This window comes from Necator americanus, chromosome X, assembly GCF_031761385.1.
Source record: "Necator americanus strain Aroian chromosome X, whole genome shotgun sequence".
Taxonomy (NCBI): Eukaryota; Metazoa; Nematoda; class Chromadorea; order Rhabditida; family Ancylostomatidae; genus Necator; species Necator americanus.
The window spans coordinates 5953182-5972767 of NC_087376.1; the positions used below are offsets into that span (position 1 = coordinate 5953182).

At 34.0% G+C, this 19586-nt stretch overlaps 2 protein-coding genes across 3 annotated transcripts; one reads left to right on the top strand and one right to left on the bottom strand.

The window, feature by feature from the left end:
* Positions 1 to 762: 762 nt before the first annotated feature.
* On the bottom strand, positions 763 to 11952 carry RB195_021591 (uncharacterized protein; the record flags this gene model as incomplete). Of its 2 annotated transcripts, XM_064208415.1 has the most annotated exons (19): positions 763 to 878; positions 945 to 992; positions 1160 to 1214; positions 1435 to 1547; positions 1681 to 1853; positions 2320 to 2426; positions 2526 to 2699; positions 2956 to 3069; positions 3134 to 3281; positions 3919 to 4001; positions 4120 to 4272; positions 4344 to 4514; positions 5647 to 5711; positions 6571 to 6663; positions 6727 to 6837; positions 7369 to 7389; positions 7482 to 7491; positions 7557 to 7664; positions 7942 to 7950. In XM_064208415.1, the coding sequence occupies 19 exons, from the start codon at positions 7948 to 7950 to the stop codon at positions 763 to 765; spliced, it is 1872 nt and encodes a 623-aa protein (XP_064064296.1). The 2 variants fall into 2 exon arrangements, with proteins under 2 accessions (XP_064064296.1, XP_064064295.1); XM_064208414.1 differs by lacking the exons at positions 7557 to 7664; positions 7942 to 7950 and adding an exon at positions 11886 to 11952 and having other exon boundaries at positions 7369 to 7491.
* Positions 11953 to 13030: 1078 nt separating this feature from the next.
* Positions 13031 to 19445, top strand: RB195_021592 (uncharacterized protein; the record flags this gene model as incomplete). The annotated part of the gene is made up of 8 exons (XM_064208416.1): positions 13031 to 13049; positions 13340 to 13456; positions 15738 to 15854; positions 17022 to 17097; positions 17418 to 17466; positions 18849 to 19040; positions 19110 to 19232; positions 19350 to 19445. 8 exons carry the CDS (start codon positions 13031 to 13033, stop codon positions 19443 to 19445), a joined length of 789 nt encoding a protein of 262 aa, XP_064064297.1.
* Positions 19446 to 19586: the final 141 nt, after the last annotated feature.

Consider the following 19586-nt stretch of genomic DNA (forward strand, 5'->3'; position numbering starts at 1 on the left):
CTATCAGTTTAAAGCACCTGTATAGCCAGAAATAGAAGTTTTCCAAAGTTTTTTTTCTATAATTAGATTTTAAAAATGATCATACGAATCTCAAGAACAACACGAAGCTACAAGTAGCCTAAAGGGATAACATTTTGAATTTCAATTTACCAGCTAGTAATAATAAGAATAGATGAATTCGAGGATTATGGAATTTTGATGAAGAGCCAAATGCTTAGGTTTCCGAAACTGGAACTGGGAAGAGATGCTTGATTTGTTCGCGACCTGGATCCGAGCCAAGAAAGAACGCCCTACCGTGGAGAACCGGTGCTTTCATCGGAAAAAAAAGCTATAGGGATTGATCAACCGATCCATGCACGTGACTTATACGCTGAACTGATGAAAGAACTGGTATGGTATATGTCTTGGATATAAGATGACCCACATTCCATAAGTGATGCTAACAATTATATTTTTTATCACATTAAAATAATAAACACTTCAGAAATGCACACATATCGATTGTGATTTTCCTGAACAACTTGCAGGCATGTTCGTGAAGATAATAGTGTGGCGAAATACTCAGTTATTTATTTATTATTTATTTATTCTCGCTTTTTTCAACAAAAACAATCTAAACTCGAACACAACTATGAAAAATTGAAAAAAAAATTAAGTGCAAAGGTGGATACTTAATATCCTAGAAGAAAATTTTAAAAAGTGGTAAAAAAAAAGAAAAATAAAAAGAACAATTTGCTAATGTGCGAAATCGAAAAATTCCCCTCATACGACACGGATTTTGTCGTAGTTTTTTGCTGGGAAAAAACTATATGAATTCGACTGTAGTATCGAAGCAACAGCTAAGGCATCGTTAACCGTAGGACAGAACTGATCTTCCTCTGAAATCATACGTGGATTGTGGAAAAAAAGTATCCAAGTGAAGTGAGGAAAAACGTCGAACTAACGTAGAGTCTTGAAGAGTCCGGCACGTGCATACTGAATGCGTATATCGCCTGTAAATGAAGTATTCGAGAAAAAATATCTAACTAAATGCAAAATAAACAAATGAACTCTATAATAAATAAAAACAAATAATATTGAATATAAAAACAAATACTCGGCTAAAAATGAATATGGAGGTAGGTGACGAAGAAAGTGTCTGAATTTTTTAAAAACTCACTTTTCAGATTTGCAAAAATCAGCAAGAATTTCTTCTTGAGTAGTTCGTCATTTATCTGAAACATTGATGTTTTTGTATGGTTGTTATGAAAGAAATTAATAACAAGAAAATTGCCAATTCTAGTCACAGAAAAAAAGAAGCCAAATATTATTATTATTTTAGGCTAATAGTTAGGATTACAACGAATTCTGATCTATCCAAGAAAGTGGATCATTAAATGAAGCTACAGTAATTTTCTTTTGTTTAAAACCTCTTTATTTCTCGGAAAAATTAACCTCTTTGATAGCGTTCACTCCCATAGCGTCTGTATATGTCCATGAGCTACAGTCAAGAACGATAGCCATCCAGATCGTATCGTCCATTGGAAGCATGTTCCCGTTATCGTCGCCTTCAATGAATACATTTTTAATTAATTAATAATGATAATAACAATAATACAAATGCTTAATAATAATTTAATACTTATATGATTTTTCTTCAATAATTACTACAAACCTAGACAGTTAACTAGTAAAATTCACCTTGTTCAATCTTCAATAGACTCCTTATATGATTCTTGAATAGCTCTGCGTTTGTAAAAATTACCGGTGCATCGAACTTGATCACAGGAACTTTCGTTGGAGTCGCACTAGTATAGTTATCCAGAGAACGATACTCAGAGTCCCCGACCTTGCCAAGCAAGGTAACATTGGGCCTAGAAATGAGGAGATTCAGCTCGAAATCTCCTGATTTTTTTTTTGATTTTTTGAAAAGAAGTTGTGTTGCCCCTCCACAGGGACAATTTCTCGAGGGATTATGGATCTATAATTTCTTAGCACTTTATCTCTGGAGACATCTTCTGATAAAAAAAGGAAACGGAATACAAAGGTACTTCCATGGAACTTCGAACATTTGTTTTATTAATAATATTTCAAAAAAAAAATTAAGCAAAGACAGAAGTTTTTGGAGTCTGCTTAGCAAGTAAAACAGCGAAATAAAAAACGTTTTCCAAATCCTAGACCGCAGTTTCGAGATTTAAAGACGCTCACTACTGTAAAACTTTCATCAGTTTATTTGTGCAGGCCGAAAATCAGTCCTTAATTAGTGATTTTTCAAAATTTGCATAGTGAAATTTCGCAAATTTCCGTCTAAAAATTGGACACTTTATGAAAAAAACACACCTTTGTGTTTGGAGAACAACAGTCATCAGAGAAATAAGCATTCCACACACGAGTCCTTCGATAATATCCCAACAAAATGTGACGAACGCAGTTCCCACCCATGCCACCTTTAAACCGTAAATATATTAAAAACATTTATGACGATTTTTCTCTTTTTTTGAGAAAATCCAACATTTCAGGATCTGTATTTTACGAGGAAGACTAACCACGTCACTTTTCGAGAATTTCCAAAGAACTGGTATCTCCAGAAGTTTAGCCAATAATGAAGATAGAGCTACCGTAACAATAGAGCTAAGAATACAGATTGGAAGTTGTTCTAGTACAGGACCAACAAATAAAATTACTCCAAGAATTGCAATTGCAGATACAAAACCGGATACCTAAAGAATTTTGGTAATAATAAAATAAATAATAAAAAGTAAAAAAAATGCTTTTTTGCTTCTAAAAACAAGAAACAAAAAAAAACCACTAAATTGCGTTTTAGTGCATGACAAATACGATTACGTTTACTATGGATTTGTTTATATTTCTCAACGAAAGAGATTAGTGCTATAAGGGAAACCAAATGCTATCATTGAACTCAGGATATCACATTCCTGAAGGAATGTATGTAATGAAAATGAACTATTTGTTTACTTGGGTTCGAGCTCCCGCTCCCTCATTTACCATACTTCGTGATAATGAAGTGGATGTAGGAAAAACTGAGAAGAACGATGAAAAACAGTTCGCAAATCCAAGCGCCAACATTTCCTGAAATCCCGATTAAAGGATTTTTGTTATGCATACTTTTCCATTAACGAGTAACTATGCAAACCTGATTGGTATCAATTTGATATTTGTGCTTTCGTGCGAAAAGTTTTCCCATGGATACTGTAACAGCGTATGAAACAATAGCGATGCTTATCGCGTGGCCTAGTAAGTCTGGGATCAACTCGAAGCGAGGGATTTTCGGAGTGGGAAATCTAAAACGATAGTGAAATGAACATTGGAAATGTGGACAGAGAATTCTAATAAAGACATAGAATTGAAATGAAAAAAAGGAACGTTAAGAAAAAGAAGAACGAAGAGGAAGTTCACGTTAAAATATTTGTAAAATACTATAAATCAATGCGGTTATCCTAAAATTTTTCTAATTACAAATTTTGTCAAAGAGTAGTAATATTTTCGTGTTGGATTACAGCACATATCCCAAAGCTGATGCTGTACTGGTCACCTTATGATTGATTGAAAATTTGAGGCATCAAAAAAAATGACTGTTGGAATTGAAAAAATCCTTGACATTTTTGCAGCTCCTGATTTTATCCGAGTGCCTTGTAGATATAACTTGTGTAATCCAACAATCCCAGGGAAATTTCTGCATTTTGATTAGTCTTTCTCTAGTAAATAAATATAAAATTTCTAAAATTTGGTTATGGGTTCTTCTCTATATTATCTGCTCTACTTCCTCAAATAGATGAATCAAACCGGAAAACAAAACTAAGCGATCATTCACATTAAATGAAATAAAAAAGCGAAGGTAACGTATAAAAAAACGACGAAAAAGCATTCCCTGGAAAATTAGTAAGCAGGGAAAGAAGACCAAAAATAGACAGCACTCACCCAACTGGGACATGATTAACAATCTTTATATTGTAACGATCCTGTAAATGTCCAATATTCGAAATTATGGTGGCCAATATAAGCTGAAAAAAATCTGTGTTAAATTTCTCTTAAATAGTAGAACAAACGATAATTTATGCACTAAAAATAATAAAAATATGATTAATAGAAATGGGAAAGCTGGTATAATTTGTAACTCACAGCAACGAGTTCAGATGGCAATGGAATTTTGCATCTTCTAAAACAAGGTTCCACGAATCGTTTAAAAATTACAAGAAATAAAATTGTAGATGCTGACAGGGCGAGTGTTATTAGGTTGGCACGTGGTACCGCAATGAAAATCGCTTTTAATTTCTGAAAAAAAGAAACAAAAACATGAAAGATGAAGAGGAATATAATGTTTGCAATAGGTCTGTATTGCTTACCGTTAAAATATGTAGAAAACCATCCGTTTCCACAGATTCCAATTTGATTCCAATTAAATTAGGGAACTGTGCGATAAGAGCATGGAGAACTGCGCCAAATGTTAATCCGGATACCACCGAATCGGAGAGATAGGCGGAGAGAAAGGATAATTGGAGGATCCACATAAAAATCTTAAAATCGTCTTCACTTTTCTGGACTCTGTGACAATTTTCAAAAAAAAGCGTCTTAATGGGGCAGTAATTTGTTTTTAACACGTTGACATCGACTTCACTCACTCTTAGGTCACAAGTGTGTTTTCCATCAGAGATTATGAGGTTGATAAGAAAGTATTGTCAGGGTTTTTTTTTGAAAAGTCTAGAACTTTCGATTTCTGATCGATACGCGTGATGCATCATGTGGTAGTTGTAGAACATTCTGGAAGCTTCTTCGCAAAAGGTCAATTTCGCCGGAGGCTTCGTGGAGACATCGTCTTGTATGAATGGCGTCGTGGAGCGACGACAACATCAACGGTGCTTCGGGAAGGACACCGCCACCATCACGACCGTCCACCGCTGATTCTTCGTGGAAGGAGACACAATTCTCGACGATTTCGATATTCAAGGGAAATGACCCTCTGGATCCCAGGGAAATGATCCTCGGGATTCCAGGGGAATGCTGCCCTACGAGCTGTTTCGGCAGGTGTACACAGTCACCGCCGTCATTTCCTCTACTCTGCTCCAGAAGTTCGTGGAAGTTGTTCGAAAAGAGCGGCCAAGACCAACTTCGGAGCATCTTCTTCGTGATAACACCGTGATATCCCATCCCTCTATTCTCCTGACATAACCTCCTCTGTTTGTTACTTAAGCCGCCCTTTTAAGACTTTCTCCACTAATAAAAAGCTTTTACAATGTTCTAACACCGAGGACATCAATCAGGAGATCGCCGACTTCTTCGACTCCCAGCCTCTCCAGTTCTGGAAGAAGCGATCACGGCCATGCTCACTATGTGAGGCACTGCAGCGGCTAATAGCGAGAATTATACTGTTGATTGAACTCCATAGTGTCCTGAATAAAAAAAAAATAAAGAAGAAAAATTACAAAACTGACAATACTTTTTTATCAACCTTATAATACGCTCATAATTTGACTATTTTTCAGAATGCATTTATACTAAAGGTATGGAGAAGAACGGCGATTTTGCTGGACAATATCCAGCAAGAAAAAGCATGTTCTTATCAAGATATTGATAGTTTTTAGGGATCCAATTCTTAGGGATTCTAATCGTGGGAGAAACTAAAAACAAAAGAAATATTTTCAAACGAACTTGTACAATACCAGTTACGAATCCAAGAACGATAACAACATCAATAGGAGCCAGATCGTTAATTCCTAAACTATAAGAGAGCTACATAAAAGTATAATTTTAATGTATGAAATGTAGGCATTGCTCAAAAACCACCCGCTGACACCTTTCGAAGTCTAGGATGGATTACTCGTTCTTCCTCTTTCCCCTCCCCCATCTCTTTTACCTTCTCTTTCTCTCATTTCCTCTCTTTCTCTCACGATCCCTTAGAATCAGTGACAAAAACAGCAATCAGAGACGATCTTTACGTATAGAGGAACATTCCAAACACTTGGAATTGCTTAAAGAAAAAGGATAGAAAAATAAGACAATCCAGAAGGAGCATTTTCCTAATTCTACTCCTTGTCAGAAAAAAAGCGCTGCAGTAGAAGTGGTGACGGGATGTTTACGGACACTTTGAAGCACCATGTCGATTAGTGAGTAGGAGAAATTTTTAAATTATCTACGACAACCTAAAATTTAACCATATTTCCAGTATATTAGGGAAAGAGCGTATATAAAGGATGAAGTGTTTGGCGTTAATTAATCCACTCGGGATGCGCCACCATATCCACTTCAATTCATGATCGCTTGAGGTTTACGAACGTGTAACTGGCCTATACAATGACTTTCCGGAGGATCCCGATGTGTCAAGTCAGTGTTTTTATCCTCCCAGACAAGTCCAGTACCAATTTATCGACCCAGAATGAATGAAAGGCTTGGTTGGTACTAAGACGATTCCGAACCATTGATCCTGTGGCTTCCGCGGACCTCTTACCGACTGCGCCACACCCGACCTACAGTGTACATAGGAAAAATCATTTGCCTCTGATTTATCCCCTTAGACATACATCACTGCAAAACGTTTAAAAAAACGCTTAAAAAGGTAAGCAATGAAAAAATTGCCCTTATATTCGGTAGCATGCGTTCCATTCGTATAATCAGGAAGAATCGATAATCTGGCTTGACCAACCATCAAACAAGTTAAAGAGAATACACCTGAGATAACAGTAAAAATTATATGAACGTACCAATTTTGTAATTTTTACTATTGGGACCTACCCACTGAAATATGTCTGGAGGTGCCGAAAAGAAAATAGAAGAGCGGTGGGAGGAACGATGCGTATAGTCCATAAACTGCTGGAAGAGTAGCGAGAACAGAATAAGCCATTCCTAAATTAGACGAAAAGCTTATTCTATTTATTTAGATCAATTTTTTAATTTTTCCGTCAAAATAATTAAGAAGAATAAGTGAGTATAATGAGAATAATAATAACAGAAGGACTACAAAAGTTAAACAATAAATAACAAACAAATAAACAGCAATAATAAACAATAACAGAGCAAACAATAAATTGAATTGAGCTGTCACTACGTTCAGATGATCGATAGCTATCTTCATTATTATACCTAAGAGAATCTCCGTATTTGACTAACATGGTCAATGAAAACTTCAAATATTGGGATAAATTGCATATTATTGATTTATCACAGAAAAAAATGAATTTGATCAATTTAAAAATTTGATTTTTCTGGAAAAATTAGAATTTCGTTGAAATATAGTGTTTTGAGTGGGGGATTCAACTGCTACTTTAAGAAAAATCCATAAGTTCTTACAATTCTTAATATATCCTTGGGAACGATTCTTGGACTTATCCCTTTGTGTACAAATACTCTTAATTAAGGAAAAATCTTCTAAACTACCTTGAGGTACATTATAAATGGCTAACGTTAATCCAGCAGCAATATCAGGCGCGAGATGTGCACGTTTATAGTGTTGAAGCCAACTTGTGACCGGAATACGTGCATAAATCAACAAGGATAATCCTGAAATTTCGTGGAATATTTCTGGATACATGGAAAAATACACAATGATTAGTAAAATATGTAACTTCTATTGTGCAAAACATTCGGATTATTTTCCGAGATGCTCGTTTCAAAAAATCCGTAACGTTATGATGTAGCGGTGTTGTAAAGCCATTCTTCTCGTCGAATTCCTTCTGAAAATGTTTGAATTTGAAAAAATTTGCTCCGATAGCCATGAAATAATCACTTACTTTTACTTTAAAATAATTTTTTAAGCATTAAAACTTATTTGCAGAACAATTCATTCATTAAGCAGTCATTAAGGTTCAAGAGCAAATTTAAAAAAAAAATCCGGTCAAGGATTCAAAGAAAAAAAATAACGGAATATGTTCTTGCATAGATGTATTCGTGTAGCATAAGGATGTCAATTATATAATACATTTCACCTCTCTAATTGGTAGTCATCCTTACCTGGTTCATTTTTTTCTCTGGATAAAGCGTAAATCCCAGCCAAATCTACACGATACACCAGAAGAGCACCTTAGGAGTACACCACACCTTCCGTGGATCTATGTTCATATAATCATAGAGTTACGGTTGATATATTTCAGGATTAAATCGGATTGGAAATAGAAGGACAAAGATCTTTAGGCACATATCAAGTGGTTTCTGAGTTTTTTTTTTTAAATCCAGAAATACAATTATATTACTAAATCTTTTAAGATACACAAAATTCCTTTAAAAAACGTAACTTTGAGGTCTGGATGCTTCAAAATCTTCATGTTCGTGATAATTAGATAAAAGTAATAAGACAGAGAAGGAACCTGTTAAAAAGTATGAGGTTAGAGAGAATATGTTGAAGAATTCCTCTATGGCAGTTCAATTAATAGAAACCAAAAAAAAAGTAAAAATAATATGAGTAGAGGAAGTTTTTATTTGAAATCACAGATTTTTTTCTGTATCGGACCGAACACATGTTTTTTATTGCTTGAATGCTAATATTTTCCCGCGATCAATTTTTATAATTTCAGGCGGCCTGAAAATTTTTATGTGCATTCAAGCAAACATTTGATATTAGCTAAAAGATATAGTTATGTAGTCAAAGTATTAATCGATAAAGCTTCATATACATGTAGATATGATTAATAATTAGTTACATTTAGTATATTTTGTAGCCTTTTAGTTTTATTCTACTACTATTATCCGGCTACGGATTGAGATAAAAGTTGTAGAGGAATATAACCAGCAAAAAAAGGGATGCTTGGACATTTTTTTTTCTTGGAGGAATAAAAGAAGAATAATATAGAATATAAGAAAAAAGAATGAGTGACCGCTATTAAACATTTTGACTTTTTAATAGAACATCTTAAAAAAATGAATCAGGAACAAATCTTCTTCTTAAATTTTTCCGGTTTCCGAACTTTGGGAAATACGAATTGAAGTCTATACAAAGCATATATTTCCAGAGTGTTTTCTAATTTTAGAAGAACTTTATCTTGGTCTCCATTCAATAGTCAACTTGTAACTTTTTTTAGTTAGAAAAAAAGATGATTAGGCATAAATTTAAACGTTTGAAGTAGTAGAAAACCAGTAATTTTCAAATCACACCACTTAACTGTTTTTGTGAGCTTATCAACTAATCTAAAAAGTATTGATAGTAGTTAAGAAGGTTGTTGTCGAACAGTGACTTAAAGCAGTGCGTTTTCGTCATGACTGTCATTTCAGGAAAGATCGAAAATGTGGATGAAATCTATTGCGATAATTTGATTTTCAATAACTGTCGAGTTCAAGGAAGAGTCAGAGCCAAAATGATGTCGTAATGAATATTTCGTGCAGTATAGATCGAAAATACAGTGAAACGGTCTCAAGTCTTATATTCATGATGGTTTTTAAGATCAAACTCAAGATACTGTGCTAATGAAAGGTTTGGCACGGTTGACGACAACTTCAGAGAAATTTTCCACTACAATAAATCTCAGAGAAAGTTATTTCTGTGAGATTTATTGCAGTGGAAAATGTAGTATGCAAAAACACAAACATATTAAATATTAAAAAAACTGTTAAATATTTATAAAAATTTTCAAATCAAATGAAATTTTGCCAACTAAGGATGCAAAACGAATATATAGATTTGGATTTCGTTCGGTGTCTAGTTGTGAAGAGAGATGGAGAGAGAGTGATGAGGGATTAACGCTCGTCCATTTAGTGTTAATCTGGAACGGTTAGCACCCACTCGATCGCAGTTGATTGAATCAGAAATCAAACGATTCCAAAAAAGAAACCGTTATAAAAGGTATGTACAGTAGTTGCAGAAATAGTTTACGTCATTTAAACGACATCCATTGTGTCGAAGGGAATTTAGTAAACAGTACGGTAATAGTATTGTACGCAGAAAACTTGTAACTCATCATTACTGTATTATATATATGTATGTACTATAAATTATTATTAATATATTATATTATCTTGTGTTATTATTGATCTTAAAAATAAACAGAATATTGATGGTCTATAAAAGAAAGAGAAGTGTAGTTCATCTTGGAATGAAAATGCGACTGGAACTAGAAAATGAAAAATCCAACTTCCAAGGAAGTCACATGTCACATGTCTTGTTCCGGTCTAAGGATTACACTAAGATTTTGCTGGAGAACAGTTCTTTTTCATTTTAATTGCTCTAATTCGAACAATTAGGTAGAGTAATAAATAACCTCCGTTTTGTTTTTACCACATTTCTCTGGGTGGCGGCAAACATGGTGGATGGTTAATTGGAGAGAATTGAGCTTCTATGCCAACTCTTTCCTTGTTTAACATGGATTTTGTTCGAATACTGAATTCAAAATATCGTCGTCGAGGTCTGAAAAGCGACCTCCCTTCCTTAGTTCCTTTTTGAAGGTTACATTTCCATAAAAAGAATTTGACAAACCTAAAAAAAGCTATAGAATAAGAAAATAACTTTACTTAAGAATATGATGAAACTTCTATCCTCCTGTTCGGTTATAACTTCCTCACAGTGCATTTTTTTCAGCCGTAGCCGCGACACTATTATCCTGCATGAATTTCAGAAATATGAAATGACGTTATTATATTTTTTGGTGAGCGAAAAAAAAGTTGAACGCAACTTGCACAACCCTAGACTATTGTCTAAAGACTAATTAAAGTTCTGTCCACCTGCCAATAACAAAAATTTTTTGTTCGTTTAACTCATTGTGTGCTGGTCAAAATTATTTATTTATTTATTTATTTATTTATTGAAGACACCTGCAGGTGTGATATAGAACAAAAAAAAACCAGATGGAACAGAGCTCACTAGAATTTTGTTAGAATTATTCGAATCTTCAGTCACATGAGACCATTTTCGTGTTCACTATATATATTTTTTCTTTTATCCATAAAATCAGATCATACGTATGTAACCAGCGTAATTAATTAGTGGAATAGATTAAATTGAATTAGTGAATTATACAGTGACAATGATTTGTTGTGTACAAGAGCAATACCAACAATATTATAAGTCGGAAGTTTAAAATACGAAATGCGAGGTGGTATCGGTGCCCGCCCAGTGTTTTTTTTTTTTTCACTTTGATCTTGATCAATCAATCACAATCTTTCATGTGTGGTTCAATAACACTTTAGTAGAACAGAAATTGATGAATTGAGAAATTATGAGAAGGTTTGAAAGTTTTTCTTCTTCTATGTGGTCCTATTTAACATTTAAAAAAAAAACTGGTTACGAAAAGTAAGCGATGAGAAATTCCTCCTATGGAACGAGAAAATCCCTGGAATTTTCTGCTTAATGATTGATGGATGGTGCTGTTTTAGAAAGAATTTAACAAGGATAAGATCAGGATGAGGAAAAAATGCATTTGTGGTGCAACATTTAAATGGAAATAGAACTTGCAAAACACTCCCTCATTGCAACGAACCTTGAGGAAGTGACTTTGAACTTAAGGATTTGACGTTGATTTTTGATCATAGTGGTATAGCCATCCAGAAACGAAAACATTATGGTCTTGTGAAGGGCCGGTTAAGCTATATGTGTTGTTTTTGATCTGATCATGTGGTTGATCTAAAATCAATCAGTTAGCCCAGTTCCTTGATTCCGACACTCTATCTATATTGTATTAAAGATATGAATAGCTTCAATTTTTGTGTCAGGTCGGTTCAAGGGAAATTTGTCTTTTTTTCCTGGACGAATTCCGTTCTAGAATCTGCGCGACAATTGTGTGAATTGTAGAACTCCTAGTTCTTGATATGACAATTTTTGCAAAAAAAAAAGAAAGATTTTGTTATTTTGATCTGAGATTAGTCTTCTTGTGAGTGAACGTTTTTTCTGTGCTACTTTGTCAATTCATTTTAGTGTGCGTACATATGTAGTTGAGAATGTGATATATTTTTTGTTAATTTTTATTCTTTACTTTTCTCATCCTCTTCTTCTGCCTTGCGTTCTTTCTCAGTTAAACAGTGTGCAGCAGATGTGACCATTATTTTCTAGGATTCCTTAAACGATAATTATTTGGAAAAAGAAAATAGAAATAATATCAGATAGTTCACATCGAGTTGTTTCCAAAAATATGCTCCATATAAAAATTCACTTCAAAAAATCGCATATGGCAGGAAAAAACCATTTACATCTGTATTCCTCTTAGATACTTGCTCTCTTTGAAGACACTTCAGATCACAGTGGAGTCGAAACATGGACAGTGAACATGGACTCTAATTTCGAGTAACGTTCTGGATTTGTTGCCCGGTCCTTCTACGCGCGCCTTTTTTTGGTGAAAAAATAAGCACAATTGAAAATTTGTTAGACAACGGCAATTTTCACAACAAAAGAAGTTGATCAAATAAGTTTATAATAAGCAAAAAAATCGCATCGAGCCACTAAATTTTTTTTCACCCCTACAACTCTTGACTGTTTTGAAACATCCCTGATATTCAATGAGCTTGGTAATCACACAAAAATAAGACGACTAAAAATAACAAAGAAACATGATTTTTTAAGTGGAAATTTTTTTTTTTTTTTTTTAAGCTCTATTCACAGTTAGTGTACTCGTCGCTTTTATTTGTACCATTTGATTCTATTTTTTTTTCTATTTAGCAATGTAATATGGATAAATAAATATATATCTAACATAAATATGTATATAGATCCAAATATTTATTTCCAATATTTTTTATCTAGTCTGAAGGCCTAGCAGAGTCTTGTGACAGTTTTTTTGATCCTATAATTCTCTACTGAACGATTTCAATAAATTAAGTTTATAGTTATAATTGTGATGTGAGAGTAAACAATTTACTCGGTATTTTACCTGGTAATAAATACAAATATCTCAAAATTAGCTTTTTTTTGTAAAAATACTTGGATATGTAGAAACGTGCACTGCGTTTTCCAAGTTCCCTTCAATATTTCTCGGAAGACTTCCGTGGTTTACCTCATAACGTGGTAAAGCCATTATTGATCCCTTCTGATCCCATAACGTCACTTCATTGTGGATTTCACAAAAGGTGTTCACGTTGCTATGTGAAGTGAAGTTTCCAGGCGGTCCTCATTTTGTTAGCACTAATGCCGCGCACTTCTCAAGGTTAGCTTTAGCTATAGTTGATAAAATTTGAAAAAATTGTGAAAACACCGATACTGTATTTGAAGAGAATGCAGTTCGACGAAGCAACCATTATTATTATTATTATTATTATTATTATTATTATTATTATTATTATTATTATTATTATTATTATTATTATTATTATTATTATTCACCTTTCAAAGGAGTCTGGTAATTTCAGAGCAAAAATATTCCTTGTTACTACGATGTTAACTTCTCCAAATCATGAGATGACAGAGGGTTTTCTTTTTTTAACGTTATTTTTTTAGATTTGCGCAGACGTTATTTCTACCGTGTACGAATCATTGGAGATTGCAGCGCTGAAGAAAAATCTAGGATTGTAATAGAACCGGAAGCTCCATTAAAGGCTGGTCAAGACGTGATACGTTAGTTTAATTTTTTTTCAAAATGGAATTTTTTGCTATTTTTTCCACAAATTGTTTGAAACCATTATTATACAGTGCACTTGTGTGGGTTTATATGAGTAGTTTTAGTTCTTCTCTGCGAAAAATTTCAGTGAAAGAAAAAAATCTGGCGGAATTTCAGCTATTGCTCCGTATCTTCCCGCTCGTAGACGCTCCATTCAGACAAGCTCGAGAAAAATAAAACAAGAATACGGTATGCTTCGCAAATATTTCCATCAATTCTGGTTTATAATTGTGAATTGGAAACTCCCATACCTCATTCTCTATGCAGTTTGAAACTGGACGGTCTTAAAATGGAATTTAGGCTAAAAACCTATTTTCCATAATGGATGTATGGAATGGGAATAATGATACCGTGAAAAAAAACGCAATTTCCAGGAAGTTAAAACAACTGCACGAATTGCACTGAATATTTTCGCAAATGGGTTTTTCAAAGCAAAAAACCTAAACTATCAGCAAGATAAAACTATTCGAGAAGAAAAACGTTCCATAAAAAAAGGAGCAAATCTGAATTTATGAATCTGCAAATCCGGTGGTGCTAGAAACTAAAATTCTCGGATACCTAAGAAGATTTTACCAATGATATAGGGCTTTTTAGCTATTTTTGCATATAAAAATCTAAAATTTTTCGTACTCATGTATTCCTCATCTTTTTTTTTTTTTTATTTTTTAAGGTGGAGCGATACTGTCAGTCCTCTGTGCTACTTTGTCAATTCATTTTAGTGTGCGTACATATGTAGTTGAGAATGTGATATATTTTTTGTTAATTTTTATTCTTTACTTTTCTCATCCTCTTCTTCTGCCTTGCGTTCTTTCTCAGTTAAACAGTGTGCAGCAGATGTGACCATTATTTTCTAGATTCCTTAAACGATAATTATTTGGAAAAAGAAAATAGAAATAATATCAGATAGTTCACATCGAGTTGTTTCCAAAAATATGCTCCATATAAAAATTCACTTCAAAAAATCGCATATGGCAGGAAAAAACCATTTACATCTGTATTCCTCTTAGATACTTGCTCTCTTTGAAGACACTTCAGATCACAGTGGAGTCGAAACATGGACAGTGAACATGGACTCTAATTTCGAGTAACGTTCTGGATTTGTTGCCCGGTCCTTCTACGCGCGCCTTTTTTTTGGTGAAAAAATAAGCACAATTGAAAATTTGTTAGACAACGGCAATTTTCACAACAAAAGAAGTTGATCAAATAAGTTTATAATAAGCAAAAAAATCGCATCGAGCCACTAAATTTTTTTTCACCCCTACAACTCTTGACTGTTTTGGAAACATCCTGATATTCAATGAGCTTGGTAATCACACAAAATAAGACGACTAAAAATAACAAAGAAACATGATTTTTAAGTGGAAATTTTTTTTTTTATTTTTTAAGCTCTATTCACAGTTAGTGTACTCGTCGCATTTATTTGTACCATTTGATTCTATTTTTTTTCTATTTAGCAATGTAATATGGATAAATAAATATATGTCTAATATAAATATGTATATAGATCCAAATATTTATTTCCAATATTTTTTATCCTAGTCTGAAGGCCTAGCAGAGTCTTGTGACAGTTTTTTGATCCTATAATTCTCTACTGAACGATTTCAATAAATTAGGATTTTATAGTTATAATTGTGATGTGAGAGTAAACGATTTTTACTCGATTTTTACTGGTAATAAATACAAATATCTCAAAATTAGCTTTTTTTGTAAAAATACTTGGATATGTAGAAACGTGCACTGCGTTTTTCCAAGTTCCCTTCAATATTTCTCCGGAAGACTTCCGTGGTTTTACCTCATAACGTGGTAAAGCCATTATTGATCCCTTCTGATCCCATAACGTCACTTCATTGTGGATTTCACAAAAGGTGTTCACGTTGCTATGTGGAAGTGAAGTTTCCAGGCGGTCCTCATTTTGCAACACTAATGCCGCGCACTTCTCAAGGTTAGCTTTAGCTATAGTTGATAAAATTTGAAAAAATTGTGAAAACACCGATACTGGTATTTGAAGAGAATGCAGTTCGACCAAGAAGCAACCATTATTATTATTATTATTATTATTATTATTATTATTATTATTATTATTATTATTATTATTATTATTATTATTATTATTATTATTCACCTTTCAAAGGAGTCTGGTAATTTCAGAGCAAAAATATTCCTTGTTACTACGATGTAACTTCTCCAAATCATGAGATGACAGAGGGTTTTCTTTTTTTAACGTTATTTTTTTTTTAGATTTGCGCAGACGTTATTTCTACCGTGTACGAATCATTGGAGATTGCAGCGCTGAAGAAAAATCTAGGATTGTAATAGAACCGGAAGCTCCATTAAAGGCTGGTCAAGACGTGATACGTTAGTTTAATTTTTTTTCAAAATGGAATTTTTTGCTATTTTTTCCACAAATTGTTTGAAACCATTATTATACAGTGCACTTGTGTGGGTTTATATGAGTAGTTTTAGTTCTTCTCTGCGAAAAATTTCAGTGAAAAAAAAATCTAGCGGAATTTCAGCTATTGCTCCGTATCTTCCCGCTCGTAGACGCTCCATTCAGACAAGCTCCGAGAAAAATAAAACAAGAATACGGTATGCTTCGCAAATATTTCCATCAATTCTGGTTTATAATTGTGAATTGGAAACTCCCATGCACCTCATTCTCTATGCAGTTTGAAACTGGACGGTCTTAAAATGGAATTTAGGCTAAACCTATTTTCCATAATGGATGTATGGAATGGGAATAATGATACCGTGAAAAAAAAACGCAATTGCTCCAGGAAGTTAAAACAACTGCACGAATTGCACTGAATATTTTCGCAAATGGATTTTTTCAAAGCAAAAAACCTAAACTATCAACTTAAGATAAAACTATTCGAGAAGAAAAACGTTCCATAAAAAAGGAGCAAATCTGAATTTATGAATCTGGAAATCCGGTGAATTGCTAGAAACTAAAATTCTCGGATACCCTAAGAAGATTTTACTTAATGATATAGGGCTTTTTAGCTATTTTGCATATAAAAATCTAAAATTTTTCGTACTCATGTATTCCTCATCTTTTTTTTTTATTTTTAAGGTGGAGCGATACTGTCAGTCCTCAACGGCCATTATCATCTGTTATTGAGCAAAAGACTGTGCCAACACCGGTCTATCTTCGTGAGGCATTAATTTTTAATGGATTTTTTTTAAAGGAAAAAAGCCGTAGAGTCGGATTTGTATTTCAAGGAAATCGATCATATTATTATAAAAGTTTTATAGCGGGAATTTTCAAAAATATGAAATCAAAAGAAAGAAAAGCAGGTTTTTCTTTTAAAATTATTTGAATATTTTTTAAACACTCCATTTTGAGTTAAATGTCTAACATGTTGTGCATATATTCGATAAATAGCTACTCGTGCATTTTTTGTAAATTAAAAAATAGAAAAATTAGACTATTTTTCTCGTTTCGATGAAATGCCATGTAGCAATAAGATAGAAAACAAACTAACGTGTATTAATTTCTAAATTTTTAATTAAAACTCTCTTCAGCTGAATACTCCACAAATTCCATAGAAAAGCCTGCATCAAAACCTCGGATCAAAAAGAGAAAGAAGACGACCGTACGGTTAGTTTAAATAGAATCTCTTTAAACAAAAAGATTTACATTGTTAGAATTCAGCGGCGCTTTCCTATCTTTAGTTTTCTCGGAATTCTTTTGAAGTCGTGGATTGATAACACAGGCATCTTAAGCAAACAAATAAAAAAAGACAGCCCCTAATAAGCTACCACTTTGACAGCTGACAATCACAAAAGAGGGAATGCAGAAAATTTCAACTTTTACTCGGAAAAAAAATGAATCGCGGAATGGATTTTTCGGAAGAGTCCCTTTGAATCATTTTAAATTGCCGTCATTTTGAATTCTAATAGATTTTTTTTCTGTTTTAGGCACGTCGATAATGGACAGCATTTGTGGATGAAGCCAGAGGTTTCTGAGGTATTCATTTGGGATTTGAAGGTCCACAGATTTATCTTAAACCATGTGCTCTGTTTTTTTTTTGGCACATTGGACCAGATTTTTTTTCACTTGCGTAGTTCACAAGTGTTAGGAATAGGAAAAAATCTACATGAGACAATAGCTGGAGTGTATGTAGAGCGGATGAGAAGTCGATTAACTGTGAAATTCATTTATTTCTGGATTTCTCCTGCTTTATCACCACCTTCTATTGCAAAAACTAGAGAGAATTGTTGAACAATGCGCTAGATCTCTATCATTGCAGATTTTTTAAAACTATTCAGGATTTTAATGCTTCATGTTCCGTTAATATTTTTTACGTTTTTGCTGTGAGTTTCCGCCTCTATTTGAGGACGTGAGGAGCAATACAACATGGAACTTCGACGTACATCGAGGGGAATGGATGAATAGCATGAACGAGAGAAAGTGCACATTAATCCACTTCCTAAATGGTCGGGTAAAATGCGTATCCGGGTTCGGTCCAGCCGGAATGTTCAGTTCCAGTGAAAACATGCAGTGTCCTGCGCTACTTTTCCGCTCTAAGGCTATGGCTAATCGCCTCAAGGCGTTTATCGAATGATTTTGCAAAGGAGCGCTGGGTTGAGAGTAATGCAAAAACTAAGGAACGTAGCACATCTGTGTTCATAGTAGGAAATCCTTGCAAAATTATTAGTGAATATTTTTTGTTGTAAGTGGTAAAAAAGAAAAGAGTAAGAAGGTCAATACGAATCGTCCGAGTGGTGATGTCCATAGTTCTCGTTCCATTGAAAGGGAAAGTTGCTAGCAAACATGCCTTCCGGATAGTCGTTTATGCCTTTTGGATTCCAAAGACCTGAAAAGATAAACTTTTCTTGATTTTCTGTTTACTGTGCATTATTCTACATTGCTAGTTTTCCTTTATTATGTTTCATTTTGGATGTAATATTATTTGTTGTTCGTGTTTCTTCGCTCTTCACTGACGTTGACGTTGTTAGTTTTTGAAAAGAAAATTTGAAACAAGTAAGACAGCGCAGCTCTATGACTTCCTAGACATTTTCGGAAAGCAGAACGAATCCGAATCCGAGTAACATCTTTTTTGACAAATAATGCAGTAATCATTTTGGATGTAATATTAGGGGCGGGTGTGGTGTAGCGGTTAGAGGTTCCGCTTCCTGCACGATCGATCGGAAGTTCGATTCGTAAACCTCAAAACGATTCTGAATTGAAGTGAACGTGGGAGCGCATCCCAAGCGGATTGATTAACGCCAGAAACTTTATCCTTTAACTTTAATGCAGTAATCATAAAACATATTTATTTGTGAGCGCAGACGAGACTCTTACAGTAATCTTATTCGCCATAAAGTTGTATATTATTTTGGATTTAGAGTAAGAGAGAACCGAAGAAGATCGAGGAAGAACAGGATCGGCGTCGAGATATCCAGGAACGACAACGAGAACAGGCGGAACGACGACAATTATTGGAAGAGCTTAGAAAGAACAACGAACTGATGGGAATGATGGGAATCCAGAAAAGACCGAAAAAAGTGGTTAGAAAACGTCCTTACCGCAGAGAACAGGTAACAGAACAAAAATAAACGTCAATCTTCTAAAAAATATATTTATTAAAAATTGAAAGCTTAATTCAGGCACCTTATGTGCATCGTAAAGCGAAGCCACGCAAAGAACTCCACAAACAGCCAAAAGCAACGAGGAACAGAGTGCAAGCAACAGGAAGAGGAAGAGTTCCAAAAAAGAGGAAGAAGTCTAATGTAATTTTGTGTTTTAAGAGTTTTTTCTAGATTTTTTTCGTGGTTTTAGATAGTTTTTTTAGAAGTTTTAGACTACAGTGCCATATAGAGGAGTATTTGAGTCCTTGTGTATTTCAGGTGGTCCTGAAACGACCATGGGCTTACGTTGGTGATCCAACATTACGTGCCTACAGAACCCGGGAGCAAACACATCTAAGCGATTTCCATTTCTAGCTTTTTTACCGTATCTATGATAAATGATTGAATTTAATGGTCCCAAGAATGGAAACCATTTTTTCTCGGGTCGTATTCAAATTTTTACATTGATTGTAAGAATATGACTGTCTGGTGTGTTGGAGATTTTGACTTTAGTAA